The sequence below is a fragment of the Lucilia sericata genome, unplaced genomic scaffold (assembly GCF_015586225.1).
Source record: "Lucilia sericata isolate MDLA Ls3-8-SP2 unplaced genomic scaffold, ASM1558622v1 Contig000030F_arrow, whole genome shotgun sequence".
Classification (NCBI taxonomy): domain Eukaryota; kingdom Metazoa; phylum Arthropoda; class Insecta; order Diptera; family Calliphoridae; genus Lucilia; species Lucilia sericata.
This window is the reverse complement of record NW_023994068.1, coordinates 1136095-1161341: the sequence shown is the minus strand read 5'-3', so window position 1 is coordinate 1161341 and position 25247 is coordinate 1136095. Positions and strand designations below refer to the sequence as shown.

At 31.2% G+C, this 25247-nt stretch overlaps 1 protein-coding gene across 1 annotated transcript in view; it reads right to left on the bottom strand.

The window, feature by feature from the left end:
* LOC119611144 (kinesin-like protein KIF21B) overlaps positions 1-25247 on the bottom strand; it is a 213554-nt gene that overhangs the window by 53516 nt on the left and 134791 nt on the right. Inside the window, exon 3 of the mRNA XM_037966629.1 lies at positions 24068-24206. Coding sequence (XP_037822557.1) covers positions 24068-24206 — 139 coding nt within the window. The remainder of the gene's footprint in view (positions 1-24067; positions 24207-25247) is intronic.

Here is a 25247-nt window from a genome sequence, read left to right as displayed (position 1 = left end):
CAACCACTAAAGCTGTAAAAGACATCGTGTGGACGAAACGCTTTTTGAAAGAAATTGCTTACCACAAAAGAAATGTTTTATATTTGGATAATCAAAGCACAATTATACTTATCAAGAATCCTGAATACCATAAAAGGACCAAACATTTTGATGTGAAGAATCACTTTATACGAGAAAAATTTTCTGAACATGAATTTGAGCTGCGTTTCGTTAATTCAATAGAACAATTAGCAGACATTTTTACTAAACCCCTTTCAAAGCCTGTTTTTGAAAATGTTTAAATATTGTTTCTGATTTTGTTAAAGACTAGTATGCAAACTTCTTTTAATACTGTTTTTGTATAATACAATTGTAACGTTAAGTTGAGGTGTTGAATATATTTAATGTTATTTGTATTTACTGTAAATACTATTTATTGTATTTTATGAATTGTATACTTTCAAAAATTTTCACTTCAATAAAAACTTTTATATATAACACAATTCCCAAATTTCGTTGTTTTTGCTTTCTGAACAAATTTTTAGGGAGTTGACGCCATGACGCCGTCATGAAATAACTCTCCACGAAATAACTCCCTAAAAATTTGTTCAGAAAGCAAAAACAACAAAATTTGGGGATTTAATTCGTTTTTTGGGGCATTATTTCACATTTAAAATCTGGAGTTATTTCATTATGAAATAATTCCTCAAAATTCAAAAATGAAATAAATCCCTAAAAATATTTTTGGGGATTTATTTCATTATATTAATTTTAACACATGAAATAAAAAATATATGGCTGATAGCCGGCCTTCGGCCGGGCGCAAAGGTTTTATCCTCTGGGGTACGGCGTCATAAAATAACTCCCCACGAAATAACTCCCCAAAACAAAAATGAAATAAGTCCTCAAATTTGGGGACATATTTCATTATGAAATACTTCCCCAATTTAAAAATGAAAAAAAGCCCCAACGAAATGAAATAACTTCCTAAATTAAAATGAAATAACATCCCATTTTAAAATGAAATAATCCCTAATTTTAAAATGAAATAAGTTCCCATTTAAAAATAACAAATTATGGAACAAATCGGTTTTAGTGACATTTCTAAAAAAAAGTATGTGGCTCATACTTTCGAGTGGGGCTTCAAAGTTTATTACATTTCAGTTTAATCGCTTAATAAAGATTCCCTTAATAGCCGGCCTGCGGACGGGCGCAAGGACTTTCTACTCTATGGTATGTCCAACGACTGCTTCGCTTAATAAATATTTCCTAAATAGTCGGCCTACGGCCGGACGCAAGGATTTACCACTCTATAATATGACCAACACCGGCTTCGCTTAGTAAAGATTTCCTAAATAGCCGGCCTAAGGCCGAACACTCTTGATACAGGGAGAGTGTATTCTTAGCGAAACCGGTGTCTAATGTACCCCAGAGGGGTGCGCCCGGCCAAAGGCCGGTTATCAGACATCTATTTTTTATTTCATGTGACAAAAGTAATATAATGAAATTACTCCCCAAAAGTATTTTTAGGGATTTATTTCATTTTTGAATTTTGAGGAATTATTTCATAATGAAATAACTCCCCATTTAAAAAGTGAAATAATGCCCCAAAAAGCGAATTAAATCCCTAAATTTCTTTGTTTTTGCTTTCTGAACAAATTTTTAGGGAGTTATTTCATTTTTGTTTTGGGGAGTTATTTCGTGGGGAGTTATTTCATGACGCCCTGAGGTACATTAGACACCGGCTTCGCTAAGAATACACTCTACTTGTATCAAAAGTGTTCGGCCTTAGGCTGGCTATTTAGGAAATCTTTATTAAGCGAAGCCGGTGTTGGTCATATTATAGAGTGGTAAATCCTTGCGTCCGGCCGTAGGCCGGCTATTTAGGAAATATTTATTAAGCGAAGCCGTTGTTGGACATACCATAGAGTAGAAAATCCTTGCGCCCGGCCGTCTATTAAGGGAATCTTTATTAAGCGATTAAACTGAAATGTATTAAACTTTAAAGCCCCACTCGAAAGTATGAGCGACCTACTTCTTTTAGAAATGTCACTTTGTTATTTTTAAATGGGAACTTATTTCATTTTAAAATTAGGGATTTGTTTCATATGAAATAAATCCCCAAAAATGGGGTGTTATTTCATTTTAATTTAGGAAGTTATTTCATTTCGTTGGGGCTTTTTTTTCATTTTTAAATTGGGGAATTATTTCATAATAAAATAAGTCCCCAAATTTAGGGAGTTATTTCATTTTTGTTTTGGGGAGTTATTTCGTGGGGAGTTATTTCGTGGGGAGTTATTTCATGACGCCATACGAACATTGCACTATGTACCAGAGAGTGATGATGTGGTAAGGGATGTAACAAACATTAATTATGTACTTTAAGCTAATATTAGAAAGAATAAATGCGATATTATCTGGAGTTATAAATATTAAGATTTAAAAATGTCTTTGCAATGAAAAAATAATGCACTATAGCTGGAAAACAACTCATGTTATGCGAAAATATTTCTCAACCAAAATGTAGGAAATTCAATTCTCTACAGAAATTATAATAACGTATGACGCATAATAAGCAAGATATTAGCTAAAAACAGATTTTTGTAACCTTTGACGTCCAATATATCGCTTAGCGTACACGATATTTTCGGTGACTTTAATCCCTAACTAATTATGCTAAGGAGAAGCTATGTGCCATTTTTGTCCTGACGTCAATATTTTTAAGCTGGATCAAAGGATAAAAATGTCCTTTTTAAGGTTTTTATGATTTGTATTATATTTCTTGCAAATAAACCATATGCAAATTTAGTATCATATGAAAGATCTTTGGGAGACGATTTCAATGACTTAACACAATTTTGTATAAAACCATAAAATTATTACAAATGTAATTTTTCGGAAAATGTTTAAGTTTTTTAAATTTTTACATAGAATTAATTGAAATTATTACATTATAAACCTGATTTAATTTCATATTATTTTTTATTTTATTTTAATATTTTTAATCCTATTCTCTCCCCGGTATTGTGCTAGCTACATTTATATAACGTACATAATATGGACATTAGGGATATAACTAATTTGGCGAACTTTTGGCTTACAGCCACGTGATTGCCAATGTTGTATAAGTAATGAAAATAATTTTTTTAGGTCATTTGGAATCAAAAACATCACGCACCAACCCCAATTTCTAATATAAACCAATTTTTTAAAGTTTTTATTTTTACTATTTTAAAATTTTAATATTTATTTACTATTTTAAAATTTTAATATTTATATACGGTTATTTTTTTTTACCGAAAAATATACTTTTGTCATATTGCGACTCATCACTGTCAATATCTCTGGACTTTTTGATTTTTACGCAATTATACTATTTTACATCCCTAAATCAAAAAGTCCATAAAATATATTTGTTGTTCATATTTGTTTTGACCATATCTCCGTTCCTTATCTACCGATTTTACTGGTTTTAAACATCATATTTAATTGAATTATTTAAGATTTGGATCCCCGAGATTTATGGAGCCTTCAAAAAATTTATATGAAAAAACAGACGGACGGACATTTGGTGCGTGAACTATTTTAACAACCACGAAAAAATAATGGCGCAGTTTCTCACATTTTTTAACGGTCTATTCGACTATGCTGTGCCAACTTGCATATATGCAATAAATGTCATCCCTAATGGACATCCGTATACGCGAAGTTTTCATTAGCTTTACATTAGTATATAACACTTTATGGTTTCATTCTATTATATATCATATTTTTTAGTTTAACTAAAATATGAACACAATTTATCCCAAACACCTACTTGTTCGTTATGCTAGCTTTGTTAATAACGGTTTGTATGTTGTTGTTAAAATTATTTTGCATGTAAATGCAAATAAAATTCGATCTAGATTGAATTTTGAAAAAGGGAAAAAACCATTTCCATCGATTTTATTGAGGATTATTATGTATTAATTTCAACGAATTATATTAAATTCATCTGTATTAAAATGAAAAAATCTGAAAATTTCCCGAAAAATTAGAAAATTTTGTTTACTTTTGCTGTTGCACAAAAATTTCTGATATGCAATACATATTATGGTTAGAATTATGGTTAAAGTTAAAACATATAATGATCATTATTAGTATAATAAGATATCATATTATGATTAAATATAGTCCGAATTAAATATAGTTAATCATAATGTGATGTTGTAGTATCATATTGTAGTTTTAAGTAACCATATTACATTTCAGGTAATCACATGGCTTCTAGTAACCATATTATGGTTACTTATTAAACATAATATGGTTAATCTAATGTGTTCGGCGTAATTTGTAATTATTTTTTAGTTTTCTTTTTCAAACACAAAACTGCCAAACACTAGTATTCCCATAAATAAAAATTAATATATCCACACCTTCAAGTCAATATTAAGATAATTTAAAATTTTTTTAATTATTAATATTTTATGCTCCATATTTTATTTCTTTTATATTTCTTTTCAATTTTAAAATGTTCTCTACGATTATATTTTCATAATTATATTATACAACTGATATAAAATTGGCGATACCAAAACATTTTTAATAGTAAACGTATTTTGCTTATATCTAAAACATTATATGGGTAAACACCTACCATTTACTGGTTATTTGAAAGTTTAAATGGTTCTAAATAATATAATATGTTTACATGATTATCATTATTTACAGTAACTAAAATATTGATGATATTCAATAAAAATAACAATTGTTGGGTTATGGCAACAAAATATTGTTACAAAAAATAGTTGTCCTAACCATGCCGAACCATGTTTTTTCTCTGCGTGCAAATATTGCCGCCAGGACAAAATTTTTGAGAAATGGTATCTTAGAATCATTTTCTACATTTTAGTTGATGAATATTTTTGCGTATCATTAGTTGTTCTCGAGCTATAGTACATTATTTTTCCATTGCACTAATATTTTCAAATCTTAATATAGATTATACTAATAACAAATTTTATATAATTTTTACGTTATTCATAAGCAGTTAATATATGCTTATATAATGTTTCAAGTTTTATTTCAAACTCGCTCTATGACCCATAGTGCAATCTGTCGTCATGAAATAACTCCCCACGAAAAAACTCCCCCCAAAAAAAATGAAATAACTCCTCAAATATGCGGACTTATTTCGTTATGAAATAACTCCCCAATTTAAAAATGAAAAAAAGCCCCAACGAAATGGAGTAACTCCCTAAAATAAAATGAAATAACTCTCCAATTTTGATACCCTCCACCACCATCAGTGGTGATAACGGGTATATATAAGTTTGTAACACCAAGAAATATTCATCCGAGACCCAACAAAGTATATATATTCCGGGTCCTAATTAAATTCTAAGTCGACTTAGCTATGTCCGTCTATCCGTCCGTCTGTCTGTCTGTGTAAAACACGCTCACGTAAAAACGATGCCAAATAAATCAATGAAATTCGGCCAAAAAAATCACTATTGTCCTAGGCAGTTTGGTATTGAAAATGAGCAAAATCGGTTAAAAATGGCCGAAATCGGTCCACAATTTCATATGCCTCCCAAACAAATGCACATTAGGGATATAACTAATTTGGCGAAATTTTTGGCATACCACCACGAGATGGCCAATGTTGTATAATTATTGAAAATAATTTTTTTAGATCATTTGAAATAAAAAACATCACGCACCAACCCCAATTTCTAATAAAAACCAATTTTTTTTTTAATTTTTAATTTTAAGATTAAAATATTTATATATGGGCATTTCTACCTAGAAGTATATTTTTGTCACATCGCGACTCATCATTGCCTATATCTCCGAACTTTTTGATTTTTCGCAAATATACTATTTTACATCCCTAAATCAAAAAGTCCATAAAAAAATTATTTGTTGATCATATTTGTTTTGACCATATCTCCGATTCTTACGGCCCGTTTTTACGAGTTTTAAACAACTTAACACTTAAAAGCATATTTAAATTAATTATCTAAGATTTGGATTCCGAAGACATATGGAGCCTTCAAAAAACTGATTATAAAAAACAGACGGACAAACATTTGGTGTGTGAACTTTTTAACCAACGGCGAAAAAATAATAATGTAGTTTCTCATAGTTTTTAATACTCTATTCGACTATGATATGCCAACTTACATATTTGTAAAGAATGTCAATAGTTATTTCCCTAATGTACATATGACAATATCTTTACAAACTTTTACAAGTAAAAGTTTTATGTCTATTGAATTCATATAGAGGAAAAATTTTCTGAATCGGACTAAAATTGCCCGTAACTCCCATACAAGGTTCCGTCCCGAAAATCACTTAAGCGCACATTACACATTACCAAATAATGATATCCATACAAAATTATGCACAAATATTGCTTTTATATGTAGAAGTGATACTGTAAAATTTTTTCACGGTCGGTCCATATTTTGTCATATATTCCACACAATTCCCCTTCATTACCAAATAATGATATCTATACAAAATTTGCCACAAATATTACTTTTGTATACAAAAATGTAATTTTAAAATTGCTTCACGATCGGTCGATATTTGGTCATAGCTCCCGTAGATCTTTTTCAGAAAATCACTTAAACGCACATTACAAAATTTGTCACAAATATTAATTTAGTTTACAAAAATTGTATTAAAAAAATATTAGTTTTGTATACAAAATGTTATTTTAAATTTTTTTCACGATCACTTCGTGATATCACGCACATCACTTATAGAAATACAAATTTTGACAGAAATATAGCTTTTATCTACAGAAATGTTTTAACCGTATATAATTAATTGTAATTTTTTAGTAAAATTAACTTTGTATAAACAACTTCTGAACAGTACACATATCTAAATTTCCTTAAATGGACATGAGTTTTGGATAGGAATTTTTTTATCTTCGATACGTCATTTACGCTGTCTACCTGTTCACAGAAAAGTTTCCAGGAGTCTCGTTTGGCTTTACGAACAATTTTCTTATATTCACCAAGTTTACTACGATACTCATCCCAGTATACTGGGGTCTTTTTACGCCGTGCCCGGTTAAATATTTTGCGAAGAGTCTTACCAAGGTGCCGGATCTCCCCGGTTACCCAGGGTTTCTACTGGGCAGATCTTCACTCACGCAGAGGGCAGCTGTCCTCGAACGATTCAACCAAGGCACTTGTGAGCATTTCTACTTTGGCGTCTATGTCTTCTTTATTTCGACATTGAAAAGTGACCTGACATAAACGGTTCTTTAGTAAGGAACCGAGCATTGTCCAATTAGTTTTAGACTTATTCATATAGTTATATCTAATACTTTTTCTCTGATTCTATTGACGTAGGTAGCTTTATTACCTAAGTTCGATGTGATCAAGTCTTTAGTATTAAGGAAATCCATAAGGGCTTGTCCCCTGCTATTGGTGTTTGTACTACCCCAAGCTACATGGTGGGAGCTGGCATCACAACCTATTACAATTTTCTTATTTTTCCTTTGTCCCTCTTCGACCAGTTTCATCAGCTCCGACGTTGGTGGTAGTGTCGGAGAATCGAAAGGCAGGTAAACAGATGCAAGGTATATATTGCCACGACCTTGCTTCAGTACCGTTGCATCCGATGTGGATAATGCTGTTGAGAGGAGAAAACATAAATTCGATATAAGATACATGTTCTCGGTCGAGACCCTGTTTCAGCGTAGAAAAGTTGGAAATTTACATGATTTAATCCAGAAACCTTGTTGCGAATCGTCCAAGGTTCCTGGATTAAAGCTATATGTATCTTACCTGTGTTAATTTTAGCCATCAGAGCGTTGTTAGCCGTCTCGCTCCGATGGAGGTTTATTTGGATAATCTCAATCATTGTCATCCATTTAACTGTTCTGTCTTCTGGCGAGTGAGTGATTTCCTCCTCGCTTTTAGGATTTGACTCCTCAAAATTACTAGTACTTGCTAATGATGCTTTGGGTACCGTCTTAGGTATTTTAGTGTTCTTATCGGGGCCGGTTTTGACAACCCTTTCAATCGAATTTCCAGTATACGTTCATTAGCCAGTTTACTGCCCCATCCTTTTATGAAGACAGTGGACTTTAAGAGCACCGAAAGCTCGCTTTTCTTTGCCAGTCCTAGCATAGCGCCGTCCCAGGGAGGAGGGATACTTTCCACCAAGTTCTTTATGGTGCTAACACATTGCATGAACTCGAAGCTCACGCTCTCTATTGGTTGTTTGCCCTTTGAAGCGATTGCATGGTTTACTATCTTATTGTTCACCAGATCTTCTACCTTACTCTGTTGGTCTATTGGAATTTTACCTGTCGGATTACCGGCATCGTAAACTGCATAGCAGAGATCGTCCCGGTGTCTTCTTCTGGCAATTTTGGCGTAAGACGGTGGCTCTTATCCTTTTCCACTGTCTAGCCTCTCTTTTCTCGATTTCGGGGCTTCTTTTGAGATATCCGTACCTTCGAGTTTGATTTCGCCGACGTGATCGTCTTCGGAATATCTATCTTGGCGTTGTCTCCCTTACTCGCAGGATTCTGACATGAGGTTCCTTTGAGTGAAGTATGGCTTGGCTTTTGCTGTCTATTAGAAGACTTTTTCTTCTTAGGTTTATTCTCAGTTGTCAACTCTTCGGGAGAGCTGATCCTTTTTGCCTCAGATCTTGTGAGAGTCCGATTTTTCCTTTGGAGTGTCGATGGATTGACTAACTACGATTTCCTGAAGCATCTTTTTTAACTTCCTCCTCTGTGCTCCAAATAGTCTTTTCTTTGTAATATGTAGTTTAGCTATGCTATCACTCACCTTTTTCACCATTTGCTCTACTTTATCCTTTTTGGGATTTGCTATAATGGTGTTGTTATTATCATCTGAGGATTCAGAGTCGGAACCCTCACCTACGTATATTTAAAGGCTGAGGTACCTTAGAGCTCTCTCCGAGTACATCCTTCTCTTTCACCCCTATGTTTTTGCCAATGACATGCTGCACACTTGACGCATTGTCTGCCACGGAGGCAAAGGTACCCACCTTCATAGTAGTATTTTGCTCACGATTGCAGGATGACGACGGCACGTGACTCGCGAGTGGATCAACACTTGCCGCCGGTACTGGGTTATTTAGGCCCTGCACCGTAACTTTCATCTTTTTATTTTTATTTTCCATGTTGTTTTTTCCAGTTTTTTGGTCCGCGGGGAATATAATATTCCCAGGTGGTGGACAATCTGCCCTCCCTTAGCTTGAGTCAAACTAAAACAGTGGGAGGACAGATGGTCCATCACCACCCCCTATCCGCCACCCGGGGTGGATAAATTAATATAGAAAATCGTGTTTATAATGCTGCAAAAAAATTGCAATTGTAACAGATTTTAAATATTTAAATCGTTCCTTGTTTTATGAGAAACACTATTTTCACAAATATTTGATTAACTTAAAGGTAATTAATTAATATAAAAGAAGCTGGTGGAGGGTATTTATATTCAGCCGAATATAGCACTCTAACTTGTTGGGGATTAATTTCATATGAAAAAAACCCTAACATTAAAATGAAATAAGTTCCCATTTCAAAATTCGGCAGCTGGAGATTAAAAAAACTTTGGAGAGTTTAAATAAAATAAAATAAAATACATATGCTAAGATTGGACTAATATAATGTTTAGAAGAGGATGATTTGTTCAGACTTAGTGAATAAATATGTAGTTTTTGAGAAGAAACAACACTATTTTTATTTTGCTATGCATTTGTTATGATTTGTTTTAAGATTTAATTTACTTCCGCCAAATTCCCATTTTTGTCCCATTGTGATGCATTGTCCAATTTTTATACCCACCATCAAAAAAGATGGGGGTATATTGTTTTTGTCATTCCGTTTGTAACACATCGAAATATTGGTCATAGACCCACAAAAGTATTTATATTCTGGGTCCTTATGAAATTCTAAGACGATCTAGCAATGTCCGTCCGTCCGTTTGTTGAAATCACGATAGGGTCCACACGCAAAAAAAAAAACATGGTTCGACATAGCATGTAATTGTTATTTTAATTAGATTTTAACAATATTTTAGTTACTGTAAACCTTTTTATGTTTAAAGCAATTATAAATTTGAGTATGATTCACTGAAAAATAATTATTTTTACAACAACTAAATAATGATAACAATGAAAACATATTATGTTATTTACAACCATTTATAACCATTATATGTTATGTTATATAACCATTGTATGTTATGTTGTTATAAATAACCATTATATGTTATGTTGTTATATGTCTGCTAATACAACAACAAAACACACACATTTACTGATACAGATTACTTTTTCGTTTATGTTTTTTTTTTTACGCGACTATAAAATGAGTTGAAATAATTCTCATTTGGTTTAAAACATTAAACGTATAAGTTTTTCAGTTTGTATACGATAATGTAGTTATGTTTTTGTGAAGCAAATTGAAATTTGCGAATTGTGTTAAGTATTGTAAGTTATATTTATTTATATATATTTTTTACTTTTTTTAGAAACTGTAATTTTACTAATTCAGTAAAATTTATTTTGATTTCGATACATATTTAAACGAAATTTTGATCACATTGGATCGTATTATGATAAAATATTTCCACGGTATATAATCATAATATGATATTTTAAATTTGTTACAATAACTATAATATGTTGAGACTACAATCATAATTTTAACCATAATATGTTCCTCTTAAAACAGGGTTGTGTTTTTTCTCTGCGTGCACACGCGAGGAGCTAGTTAGTTGAAATTTTCTCTATAGGTAAGATTTGTTTGGTATTGAAAATGTAGCCCCCCTACAAGTGGACTCCCGAAAAACAGCTTTAACATGCATATCAGTTTTAAAAGTTCGAGTATAGCGATGCAATCAAAATAAATAAGTTTCATATGATTCAAAATCTCCCACCCAATTTTATGAGGATCGGTCAGTAATTGACCCTACCCCCCACATTAGATCCCTTTCCGAAAATGACTTCAACGCTCATTACTGGCTTAAAAATACGAGTATAGGATGAAATTTGACATAAGTATGTTACTTTCAAGCCAAAACCACTCTGCCAGATTTTATGAGGATGGGTCCATAATTAACCCTACCCCCATATAAGGTCCCCTTTAGAAAATGACTTTAACGCTAATTACTGACTTAAAAATACGAGTATAGTGATGAAATTTAACACAAGTTAGTTTCTCACGAGCCAAAACCTCTCTACCAAATTATATGTGGATCGGTCTATAATTGACCCTACCCCCATTTAAGGTCCCCTTCAGAAAATTACTCTAACTAGAGTTTGGGAATTCCGGACTTTTTAATTTCCCGGCAATCCCGGCAATTTATATAATACTTAATTTTTAACTATAATTACATACAACATTCTTTTTACAATAACAGACTACTTTTTTATAAATTTAGCGACATCGAAACAATTTTAAACATATGTACTTTAAATTTTAAACATATGTACTTATTTAAATCAAGCCTGTAGGGTACTATATAATCTCAATATTCGCGGCAACATAGAATTATTCTTCCACTAAACTCTTATACTACTACTTTCCTATAATTTAGACAAAACAAAAATGATCTGTCCTTATCTTTGCATAGGGCTTCTTATGGAAATGAACAGTCAGATGAGTTTGCTAGAACGGGATCAGCTTTTGATATCTCCAACGCCATTTCAGTAGCAACTCCGTTAGGTATTACAAAGAGCAGTATCCTCACATTCATTCTTCAGAATGCTGAAGATAGATGGAAGGCATTGTGGCCTTCTTTCAATGAGAAACGCAACAAGACACATTTTAACCCGAAATACGCGGTTGATAGCAGTAATAACAAGACACTGAATGCTAGGCAGATATGGAAGTCGGCTTGGGCTACTCTACAATGAGTGCAGTCGCAGTTGCAGGGAAAAGGAAGAAACTGTCTTCCATCTTCTCTGTGAATGTCCTGCTCTAGTCGCTAAGAGAAGCGGTTTTTGGGCAGTTACTTTATAGCCAACCTTGGTGAGATAGTTTGCATACCATAGGACTACTAAACAATTTATATACTCAATAGGCAGAAGAGTAGTTAAGTATTAAATTAATAAGATTCATTCATACTTAACAGAAAAAAAAGAAAATGAAAATCAAACAATAAATTCATTTTTATACCCTTCACCTTCGTGAGAAGGGTATATATAAGTTTGTCATTCCGTTTGTAATTTCCAAAATATAATTTTCCGACCCCATAAGTATATATATTCTGAATCCTTATAGATAGCGGAGTCGATGTCCGTCTGTCTGTCTGTCTGTCTGTCTGTTGAAATCAGTTTTCTGAAGACCCCAGATATCTTCGGGATCCAAATCTTCAATAATTCAGACATGCTTTCGAGAAGTTTCCTATTTAAAATCAGCAAAATCCGTTCATAAACAACGGAGATATAAGCAAAAATCCGAGACAACCTCTGAAAATTTCATAAAAAATAAACAACAACAACACTGCTTACACTATGCAACAAATTGAGGGTCATGGTCTGGGGGGTGGAAAATTCCCATGATAACTTAAAGTACTAGGTTAGAGTATTTAAGCCCCCAAACCGTTCGGCGTTGGTAGGTCAAACTTTTTTGTTATCGGTCATTGAAAGTTACGCTTTTTAACACTAAATTTATTAAAACTTTACAAATACTTTCAGAATTCACTTTAAAATCATATGTTTTGTTTAGCTATCTGCAGAACAACTTTGCAAGGAATATATCTTGCAGATTTCGGACCACAAATATTGATTTTTAATGGGTCATTCGAGTCCATTTTGTAAACACTTGTTATGCACAGATAAAAATGTTTATTGGAGTAGGGCGACAGTGGTATCATTTAAAAGATCTTTCGAAAGCACATTAGTAAATGTAAAAATCTCCAATATTCATAACGCAGCTTCCGCAAAATTATAAAATATTAATAAAAGATTTAATTTTTTCGAACAGTATACGGATTATTTTGACAAATTAGTCAAATTTTATTTAATTTCTATGTGATTAAATGAATCTTGTATTTTATTATTTTTTATATTCGCGTTTTTGTCCATTCTTTTACAGTCTCAAAATTAATATCAAAAATATTTAATATAGGTATCAAACTTTTACATTTGTTATTGACATTTCTAAAACGTGCAATTATTTTCAAATTAAAATATTTTCCCCCACCTTTTTATACCAAATGTGCAAAAAATCAAAAATTTTCTTTTTTAAAAAAATATTATAGTTTAAAGTTTAAAAAAAAAAAACATGTTTTAAGTATTTAAATATATTCAAACTTTCCGCATTTAACTTATACACATTAAACAGTGCATTTCGCAGAAAAATTTTTAATTTGGCCATTTAGTTAGCCGTTTAAATACAATTTTTTCGATTTTCCAAAAAATATGCTTTTATTCGGAAACCGCGAAAATTTCGAAATGGATGTTCTTGATTTACATATTATTCAATGGCACTTCGAAGGAGCTTTCATATGATATCCCATTCGTTAATAGTTTCTATTAATTAAAGTTAAAAATCCCGTTAACCCACTATGAACTTTCAATTAGCGATAGCGTGAAAGTTTGACCTAGCAGCGAAAATTGCTTCGGGGGTTTGAATACACTAATGGCATACTTTCATTTTGTGAAGGAATTTTTAGCCCCCCAAAAATAGTGTTTCATAGTGTTATTCATTGCCTTTGTATTTTGTTTTTGTTTTTTTTTTTTTTTGAGTATTTCGTTTCGTATGTTTGGATGGCTGTGTGTTTCATTGCCTTGTGTATATTGTTTTTGTTTCTTGGTGCATTCAATTTCGTATGTTTGGATGGTTGTGCATTTCATTGCCTTGTGTATATTGTTTTTGTTTTCTTGGTGTATTGAATTTCGTATGTTTGGATGTCTGTTGGGTTCATTGCGTTGTGTATTTTGTTTTTGTTTTTTTTTCTGTATTTCGTTTCGTATGTTTGGATGTCTGTTGGTTTTACTGCCTTGTGTATTTTGTTTTTTGTGTGTTTATATCGTTTAGCGTTGTTGTTGTTCATTATGTTTTGCTATTGCTATAATAACGATATAGTCGGGAAAATGAATTTTTAAATACACTATGGTGAATTTATAAGATTATAAGATTCGGCACAGCCGAATATAGCATTCTTACTTGTTTTTTTTTACTAAAATAAGTCCTATCACGAAATTCGTAAAATCAAGTACTCAAATTCGTAAATTCTTTTAGAATTTTTCTTATTAAAATAATATACTATTTACGAAAAACATTAATAAATATTCGCAACATTTCCAAACAATTATTTTACTAAAACAATAACGCAAATTATTTGTATTTAAACTGAAATTCAAGCAATTATTTTATCTGAAACAGATAAATTATTAACTGTATTTTGGCAATAATAATACACAAAATTCTTTATTGAATCTATACAAATTTTGTTGAAAAATATTTATTGAATTGTAACAAAAATTTACTAATTCTATAAAATTAAAATTTGTAGAAAAAAGTACTTATATAATTACAACTATTTTATTTCACATTCTAGAAACTATTATTTTTTACTGTGAAAACTTGATTACTTGATTATTGCTTTAATTCAGCTCAGGAACGGTGGTCTCAGTAGCACACTTGCTCGATCGCTAGGTTACTGTGGCCTCGTATGGATTCTCATAAAACATCCTACATTTTAGGGCTAAACAGAATATATCTGAGCGCTCTGTTATCAGTTCTTACCGGTCATTCAAAGTTCGGAAACCATGCTAGACGTATTGGTATTCCATATAATGACTTTTGTAGGAGCTGTCAAAATGAAGAAGAGGAGGAAACAATTACTCATCTTCTGTGTAACTGCCCGGCCCTGGAATCGCTCCGTCATCAGGCGCTGGGTTCGTCTCACTTTTCTGATCTATCTGATCTGTCAGCTGTCCAACTTGGGTGCATACTAGCATTCTTGAAATTGTCGAAATGGGTGTGTAACTAAATACACACTATGATTTTTTCTTGAAATACAGTCTTGATTTCATCGTTATGCGATGTTCATTATTCTATGATCTTTATCTGTATCTTCACTACTATCTCTATCACTATTTTTCCCTTCCAAATGTTTTTCTCTTATCTTCTCTCTTTACAGACGTTACAAAGGGACCTAATAGGACCCAAGTAAAGACTTACTCGTGTCAGTAAGCAGTCGCAAAACCTAACCTAACCTACTGTGAAAACTGAAACGCTTTACAATTCATTTTAGTACATTCCAATTCATTTTAGTACATTCCAAGACTTGTTTTATTGTTGTATTCCATATGCTGACATATAAATAAAATCAAACAAAAACATTTATTGAACCAGTAAAAATATTTACTGAAAATTAAATTTATTTCAATAAAGTGTTTGTTAGAAAATATTTTCCTTCTATGTGAAAATCAAACAAATTCGTTATAAAACCAAATAAAAATATTTATAAAAATCTAAATTAAATTTAAGAAAACGATTGTTAAGAAAAAAATTGTGCATATTTATTTCTGTGTTCTTAGAATTAATTATACATAAGAAAAGACCAACTATTCCGTTATTTGTGGAAAAATGTGCAGCTACTGAGATAACTCAGCCCTCTTCACATGAGCACACAAGTGATATGATCTGTCAAAACTTTGTGTAGAAGAGAACGGATGGGATCGTCTAAACGCAATATGTAACGAAATCATCACACATTGAGAGAAAATACGGATGGAAAATTTGACAGTCGTATGGCTCTCTTCATTTTTTGAAATGATTAAAAAAACAAGCACGTTGCATTAGATCAGGGATGTATTTTTCTGTAAACACATACGAAAAAAATGAAACAGATGTTTCCATCTGGCGTCATGAAAAAAAATGAAATAAGTCCTCAAATTTGGGGACTTTTTTTATTATGAAATAATTCCCCAATTTAAAAATGAAAAAAAGACCCAACGAAATGAAATAAATTCCCAAATTAAAATGAAATAACACCCCATTTTTGGGGATTTATTTCACATGAAACAAATCCCTAATTTTAAAATGAAATAAGTTCCCATTTAGAAATAACAAATTATGGAACAAGTCGGTTTTAGTGATATTTCTAAAAGAAGTAGTTCGCTCATACTTTCGAGTGGGGCTTCGAAGTTTAATACATTTCAGTTCAATCGCTTAATAAAGATTCCCTTAACAAACGGCCTGCGGCCGGGCGCAAGCACTTTCTACTCTATGGTATGTCCAACAACGGCTTCGGTTAATAAATATTTCCAAAATAGCCGGCCTACGGCCGGACGCAAGAATTTACCATTCTATCATATGACCACCACCGGCTTCGCTTAGTAAAGATTTCCTAAGGCCAAACACTCTTGATACAGGGAGAGTGTACCCTTGCGCACGGCCAAAGGCCGGCTATCAGACATATATTTTTTTATTTCGTTTGATAAAAGTAATATAATGAAATAACTCCCCAAAAATATTTTTAGGGATTTATTTCATTTTTGAATTTTGAGGAATTATTTCATAATGAAATAACTCCCCATTTTAAATGTGAAATAATACCCCAAAAAAACGAATTAAATCCCCAAATTTCGTTGTTTTTGCTTTCTGAACAAATTTTTAGGGAGTTATTTCATTTTTGTTTTGGGGAGCTATTTCGTGGGGAGTTATTTCATGACGCCTTTCCATCTTACTTTGTTATTGTTTTATACAAATCGTGTAAACACAAAAAATATAAATCATACGACTTTTATTCTCTTTTTTGTCATACGGATTTCATTTAACTTTTTCATTAGACTTGTCGTACGTAAAGTGTGATCGTCTGAAGAGCCCTTAAGGCAGAACGCTCTTGTTACACGGAGAGTGTATTCTTAGCGAAGCCGGTGTCCAATATACTTCAGAGGAGAAAACCCTTGGTTTTCAAACATATATTTTTTTATTTCGTGTGATAAATGTAAAATAATGAAATAACTTCCCAAAAATATTTTTAGGGATTTATTTCATATTTGAGTTTTGGGGAATTATTTCATAATGAAATAACTCCTCATTTTAAATGTGAAACAGTACCCCAAAAAGCGAATTAAATCCCCAAATTTCGTTGTTTTTAATTTTTGTGTTGCGGAGTATTTCGAGGGGAGTTATTTCAGGCGTCATGAAATAACTCCCCAAAACAAAAAATGAAATAACTCCTCTAATATGCGGACTTATTTCAAATATTTAAAAATGAAATAAAGCAAAAACGAAATGAAATAACTCCCTAAATTAAAATTAAATAACTCCCCATTTTTGGGGATTTATTTCATATGAAACAAATCCCTAACTTTAAAATGAAATAAGTTCCCATTTAAAAATTCGACATCTGGAGATTAAAAAGAATGACATATTAATTTTATTATAAAAAGTAGGTCGCGCATACTTTCGAGTGGGGCTCGGCCGTGTGCCCCACTTCGCTTAGTAAAGATTTCCTAAATATCCGGCCTAAGGCCGAACGCTCTTGTTACACGGAGAGTGTATTCTTAGCGATCCAATATATCTCAAAGGAGAAAATCCCTGCGCCCGACCGAAGGCCGGTTATGAAACATACTCTGACTCAAACGATTGTCCGTACCGCATGTATTTAAAAAATATTTTCTAAAATATTTAATTATTTGGTTTTTATAATAGGTAATACAGTCCTAATAAATTTTCTATTTGGAAAGATTTAAAATAATGCTCTATGCCCTTGTAATTTATTTTTTAAATGCAACACCTTTATAATCTAACTCAAAAAATTGTTCGTACGTCATAATGCTTAGAACTTAAACGTGTCTTAAATAAGGTAAGCATAGTTTTAATAACGAGTTCAAAGAAATACGCCTTGGGGTAACATTTTAAAAGCTATTTTTCACAGATTGTGACCGATTTGTTATCGATTTCAGCGTGAATATTCAGCCATTCCGCATGAATTTCTTATTTTCACATTGGTTTGTTATTAATTCTATATTACCTAATTTTTTTTCCAAAATTCCCCATTTGTCTTCTATGAGATTAAGATCTCGACTCTGAGAAGGGTAGGAAGTACTTCTTTTACTTTGTCACGTAACTATTCACTTTAAATTTTCGACGAACGCACTGAGGAAAGTTTTATTGATTTCCGCATTGAAAATGGTTTTTGCAAAGTTTGGATTTTTGATAAAAAAATTATATTTCCGTAAAGCTGAGATAACGTACTACACTAATATAGACAAAGTTTTTATAATAGGTTATAAGTACAAGAAACTAAAGTTTAAAATTAGGCATTTTTACATTAGATATTGAAAAGTATTTTCAAGCTAAAATGCAGAGTTTTTATAAATTTTTATTAAAGTGCAAGTATATCTTATATATTTTTCAAAAGGTGATATAAGCAAAATTAATTGACATTTTCTAAATTTTATTTATGTCTTATCCGTTGCATATTTTAAGCACTTAAAATGTGGAATTTTTCTAAATTAACCCTTTCCGTGGTTTTGTCGAATATATTCGACATTACAATAGACTCTGTTTTTAAGCATTTTTTGGGTATAATATTTAACTTTAGTTTTAATTTGTTTCTTTTAGATGAAAATGAAGACTTTAATATATTTATAATTGAGATTTTGAAAGATCTTCCGTATTTTAAAAGTATTTACAAATCAGATTTTAAGAAATTGTCACTTATGACTACTTTTTAAAAAGTTTAAAAAACAGCTTCATTTAATGGCCATAAAAATTGTATTTTAGGAGATCGGTCTATGCAGATTTAAATTGTATTGTATTGAAAGAAGTTTAAGAAGACATTTAAAAAAAAATTCATAAAAAATATTGGTGGTACTTTTTGGAGACTGTTTTTCGAATGTCGAATATATTCGACATTTAACTTTGACCTTCTATAACTCACTAGGGAAAACTCAAATTAAAAAAATATTATTTTTCCCGGATTCAGCATACTCAAATTATCTTAAATATAAGTTTTCAAGGTTTTTTCTAGACATAAATTATTTTTGACCCTGAAAGGGTTAAATTTCAACTTTGAAAAGGATTTTAACTAAGTGCCCAGGAGTGCCCAGGAAAATCCTTTGGATCCCAGTAAAATATTTTCAAATTTTGGTAATGAGTATTGTAAGTAATGTAGTTATTTCACACTTTACTAGGTAATGAGTGGTCTTTATTAATAAAATTATTTCATTTTTTTAGATAGCATTAGATAGATTAGATAGCATGATAAAACAACTTGTTAAGGGAGCATTGGGTAATAGAATAGACTAATAAACACAGAAAATAACTGTAAAGCCGGTTTTAAATCCGGAATAGTCGGGTAAGCACATTTGTAACCAGTTATTTTTTGGTCATCGTCAAACAATAACCCAAAAAGAAAGTACTTACACTTTGCTCCAATATTATTTGCCTACTTACCAGGTAAGTAAAGATTTTGCTGGGGATAGCATCACATATTACAAACAATATATATGAAATTCTGCTGTGATATACCTATTGGTCGAAAGATTGGCGTTTCGTTGACCGATCATTGATTTTAAAATATTTGGCCAATAAATTTATATTCATACATAGCGATACTGATATTTTAAGTGAATTTTAAATATTTAAGCATTTTTCAGAAACGTACTTTGTATAGGAAGTATTGAAAATTTCATACCGATCATTACGAAAATTACCAATGTTCACCCTTATTATGTATGTCGAAGTCACGTTGATTTTCTCTCAAATTTTCAAAATGGTATTACATACATATTTCGATTTTCTATAGAAATATAACTATATTAAAATCTATTACTAAAAATGGTATTATGTATTTCGTATTTTAATGGAAAATTCGAAAGAAAGTGTCGATGTGTATTTTACTGGTGACAAAAACATTCAAAGCTATTGACATCAGTTCCCGTAGCTGAAATTTGCTGAAATTTGGAAGTTATGAGTACACCAGAGAAACATATAATATAATGTTCGAATATTCGAAGATAAGTTAAAAAATTCGAAATAAAGTTCAAACAATTTTTTATGGTTTTAAAATACTCTCTGAATCACAAAAAACTAACTACGAAAATCTGAATATTCAAACATATTGAGTCTACTTAAATCTGTTCCTGTAGTCCAAATTGACTAAAATTTAATAATTATGAGTATGCTGGCTATATAGTATTGTGTTCGAAAATTCGAAATTAAATTCGAAACATGATTAGTGGTTTTAAAATAATCTTTGAATGATAAAAAATACAAAAATTTCGAAAATTCGAACTTATGTTCGAAAATGATTTAAGTCTATTAAAACTAGTTCTTGTAGTCTAAATGGACTGACGAAGGCATTACAATATTATGTTCGATTATCCGAAATTAAGCTCAAAAGATTTTAAAATAATCTATGGACCAATATTAACCATTATTTAATTTCGAACTTTTGTTCGAAATACAATAAAATATTGTTTGAAAATAATTTAAGCTATTAAAATAATCTCTAGTCATAAAAAACTATTAATGGTTCTTATAAATTCAATGTGCTAATATATAATGGTCAAAAAACTCATTGATTTTTGATATGAAAATGTCATACATTTTCCACTGTGGAGCGATTTGGATTTTTATCATAAACGAACTCAAAATCGTCTCCTATGCCTAATTTTATTGCATTGACTTTCATGTGTTAAATAAATTTTATTAATTATATTATCCATTGTCCTTCCACGAATATGATGTTTCCGAAGCATCCTACCACACTATCATTATACCATCAACTGATTTCACACTTGCTTTATGATTTTTTTAATTGACAAGCGGCATTTTGTCTACGCCACACAAATCTTCGACTTTCTGATCCGAAAATGTTGTACTTACTTCCATCTGTAAAAAATATAGATTTCCAGTTGTATTCCGCATTGTTTGCGTAATATTGGAATACTCCAATCGGTCTTCACATTCATTACTGAAATAAACACTTTCTTAGGTAGAACTCATGCCTTATATTGGTTCAGATGATGAAAATTTTGTATGCTTTGTGCATTTACAGATACATTTTAAAATCTTGTACAATTCTTAGCTATTTCAATGAAACTAACTTCTAAATCATGTCTCATATCCGTTAACATTTTCGCTCTATCTGAAAATCAATACATTTCCCGTAGCGCTTATATGTAGACGTTTCAATTTTCCCGGTTAGTGGCCTAAATATAATTTGAGAATATTTTGCTAAAAAGTTTCTTCATTACTCATTTAAATTATTACTTCTTTGATCATTTTAATGCACCGTTATATTTTAGAGCTGTATTCTTTAACTGTTTTTCTTCTGTACGGACATTTTTTGAGTTTGATTATAAAGATGTTGCATTTAAAACATTATCTACAAAAATATAGAGTATTTTTTTTTAATTTTTGCATTTAGAATATATTATAGGACAGCAGTATCTATCATAAGAAACAAATTTTTTTGTAAATCGGACAAATATATTAGAAAATATTACAAAACAATTTTTTAAATACATGCTGTACGGACAATTGTTTGAGTCAGTGTACATATATTTCTTTATTTCGTGTGATAAAAGTAATATAATGAAATAACTCCCCAAAAATATTTCTAGATATATTTCATATTTGAATTTTGAGGAACTATTTCATAATGAAACAACTCCCCATTTTAAATGTGAAACAATTCCCTAAAAAGCGAATTAAATCCCCAAATTTCGTTGATTTTGCTTTCTGAACAAATTTTTAGGGAGATATTTCATTTTTGTTTTGGGGAGTTATTTCGTGGAGAGTTATGTCGTGCAATGTCTGTCTATTCATAATTTCAGATAGTATCACAGGTCATATTTATGGTCAGAATTAGAAAAAAATTGGTGGTCACATTCCACATATTTAAAGTAATATTCCCACAAAATTTTATTAAAATCAAACTTTATCTTTAAATATTTTGTAACAATTTTAAAATTTTTAAAAGAGTAAAAACACTATAAAGGAGTTCAGTGTTTACTGCAAATGGTCTTGTAAAAGAGCAAATGCAAAATCTCGGCGTCATGAAATAAAATCATAGTTTTAGAAATTAAACAAATATGTAATATATGACAAAATCTTTATTTATGAACAAAACTCAATGAAATTTTCAACGCTTGTTAAATTTGTCATTTCAAATAAGAAAATGCAAAAATTAAAGGGTCAAAGGGCATCCCGCAATTCCCAAAAATAGGAATGAAAATCCCAAAAATGGGATTTTTTACTTTTTTGCCCATAGGGTCCACATTTCTTTCAGGGCTGGGAAAATACTTTTGGAGTAAATAGAAAACATATTGAGGTTTCCAAAACTGCTTTCAGTTTTCTGATCCCAGCTTTGGGATTTTAGAACATGTCGCCCAAAGTTGAAGTTTTGATAAAAAATATGTCATATTCGGAAGGACGCAGTGGCAACATTTTCAAAAAATAGGAAAAGTTTTTTACGCCAAAGCGTTCTGCGTAAAGATACCTTTTAGAAAACTATAAAATTGTTATATGTTCTTAAAAAAAATTTTATTTTATTAATAAAAGAGTTAAGACACATTTTTGGCAAAAAACGGCAAAAATCTAAAATTTTTTGAATTTTTAAATTAAAAAACGTATATTTTTGGATCTGTAAATGATATTGATCTGAAATTTTTTGTATATTATTGGAAATTTTGTTGTCTAACTAACAAGAAAAAATTGAGTCCATTTGGTCCAAAATTACGCCCGGTATTCAAAAAAAAATGCCTATAACTCGGATATTATAAGAGATAAGTAGTATGTTTTTTCAAGATCTCGTCGAGTGCTTTCACAAAATATAAAAATCTTTGTATTTGGGTGAAAAACAAAAAATGGCACGAGTTTAAACATTTTACATGTCGTAGGTACCCTACTTTGAGCCGCCACAGCGCCGTCCCTGGGGCATCTGCAGGATTCATCTTCAAAACTTAAACTCGAATACTCCTTGGCTACGCTCACGCCAAATTTTATACCGATCGGATCAGCCGTTTAGAAATACCAGATTTATTTCCATAAAATTTCCATTCTGCCCCACTGTGGAGTGCAAGACGATTTTGACTTACCGAATTTCTTTTCGCCTGTTTTGGATTTGGTTCCAATTTTGAAGTCCTAGAGCTGGACTTACGTTTTGTATAAGTGACATAACGGTCCATTCCCGTTTGAATCTTTTCCGTTTTAAGCGAGCTCAATGTATTTGGATTGTTTTTTGGTATGGCACCAGTATTCTTTGACATTGGGCTTGAGTGACCTTCCTTATCATTAATGGTTTTTATAGTGTTAATATTGTTATTGATAATATTTGTGATATTGTTCACATTATCATTACTATTTTCATCAACCATTGTATCAGTTGTTTGTTTTTCTATTTTTTCTTTTGCGTTGTCTTCCACACAATTTTCTTGTTTTGGCACACTTGAGAGAGGAGATCTCTCGTTTGTTGTTGTTTTTGTATCTGTTGGTTGTTAATTTATTTTTTCTTTTGCGCTATTATCTACACAATTGTTTTGTTTTGGCGCACTTGAAAGAGGAGATCTCTCGTTTGTTGTTGAATCATAATTATTGTTGTTGTTGTATGGAGAGCTCATAACAAAGTATGCATTTTTTCCATTGCTACTGAGCCTACTTTCACTTATTGGAGAGTTAGAGAAACTCATGCACAATAACACAAACACTACAATTTATTTAAGGTTTTTTTGTTATTATTTTTTTTTTTTTTGTTTTTTATACTTTTTGTTTTGCTACAATTTGTTATTGTTAACAATTGCATTAACAAAAACGACAATTTAATTGATTTAAATGTATTTTTAATAATAAAAATATATATATAGGTATGTATTTAATTAGCGTCCATTCGCTGTTACTTATATTTTTTTATGATTAAAATTATTAGTAATCTTATAGATTTTTTTATAGATTAAGATTATTAGTAAGACCTTATTAGACTACTTCTGTGTAATCCAGACGATATGTCGTTGTCATTGAAAAGTATGTTGTTAAGTAAGTAATTACAATTGGAAACCATTACCTAGTTTTTGCTAGGGGTATGGTACATAAATAAACCAACATAAAAATTATATACAATTATAATAAACTTACTTGTGTTGATTTTGTATCATAAACAAAATCATAGGTAAAAGCCTTATCTAGTCCAATAATTATTTGCGGCTCATTAGGCACAACACTTGTACATATTCGACACATATCAATAATCTCTCTTGAGTTTTGTGGTCGGATCCTAAAAATATACAAAGAAATTATGTTGTTATATCAGTAATGGGAAAACACATACTAATGCGTACTATATGTGTGGTCGAGAGCTTAATAGCCCAGGAAAAAAGGATATTGCTGCGGAATTTTAGATAGTTAGTAAGGGATTAAAAGTCACCGAAAATATCGTGTGCGCTAAGCAAGATATTGCAGGTCAAAGGTTACAAAAATCTGTTTTTAGCTAATATCTCGCTTATTATGCATCGTACGCATTTTGATGTTGTTATAATTTCTATAGAAATTGAATTTCCTACATTTTCGTTGAGGAATATTTTCACATAAAATTAGTTGTTTTCGAGCTATAATGCATTATTTTTTCATTGCAATGACATTTTCAAGTCTTAATATTTTTAACTCCAATACAGATAATGTCGCATTTTTATACCATACACCACTTTAGTGGGGTTTGTGCTGCTGTTTGTAACGCAAAATAATATTGGTCCTATATCCACCTTAAAGTATACCAATGGGCTTAGAATCATTACTGAGTCGATTTAGCTATGTCCGTCCATGTAAATCTTGTAATCAAACCACAGGTCGCAATTCTGAACATAATTCAATTAAATGTGATACATGATATTCTATTGTCCCAGGTACGAAGCCTATTGAAAATGGTTAAGATCGGTCCATTATTTCACCTAGCCACCATACAACTGAACCCCTGAATAGGGGCTGTAATCAAACTACAGGTCGCAATTTTGATAATTCAATGAAATTTGGCACATGATCTTCTATGGTACCGGAGACGAAGCCTATTGAAAATGCTTAACATCGGTCCATTATTTCACCTAGCCCCCACACAACTGAACCCCTGAATAGGGCTTGTAAACCTTGTAATCAAACTACAGGTCGCAATTTTAAAGATAATTCAATGAAATTTGGCATTCTATGGTACCGGAGACGAAGCCTATTGAAAATAGTTAACATCGGTCCATTATTTCACCTAGCCCCCATACAACTGAACCCGACGAAAAGGGCTTTTAAGTTCATAATTATGTTTAATATTATC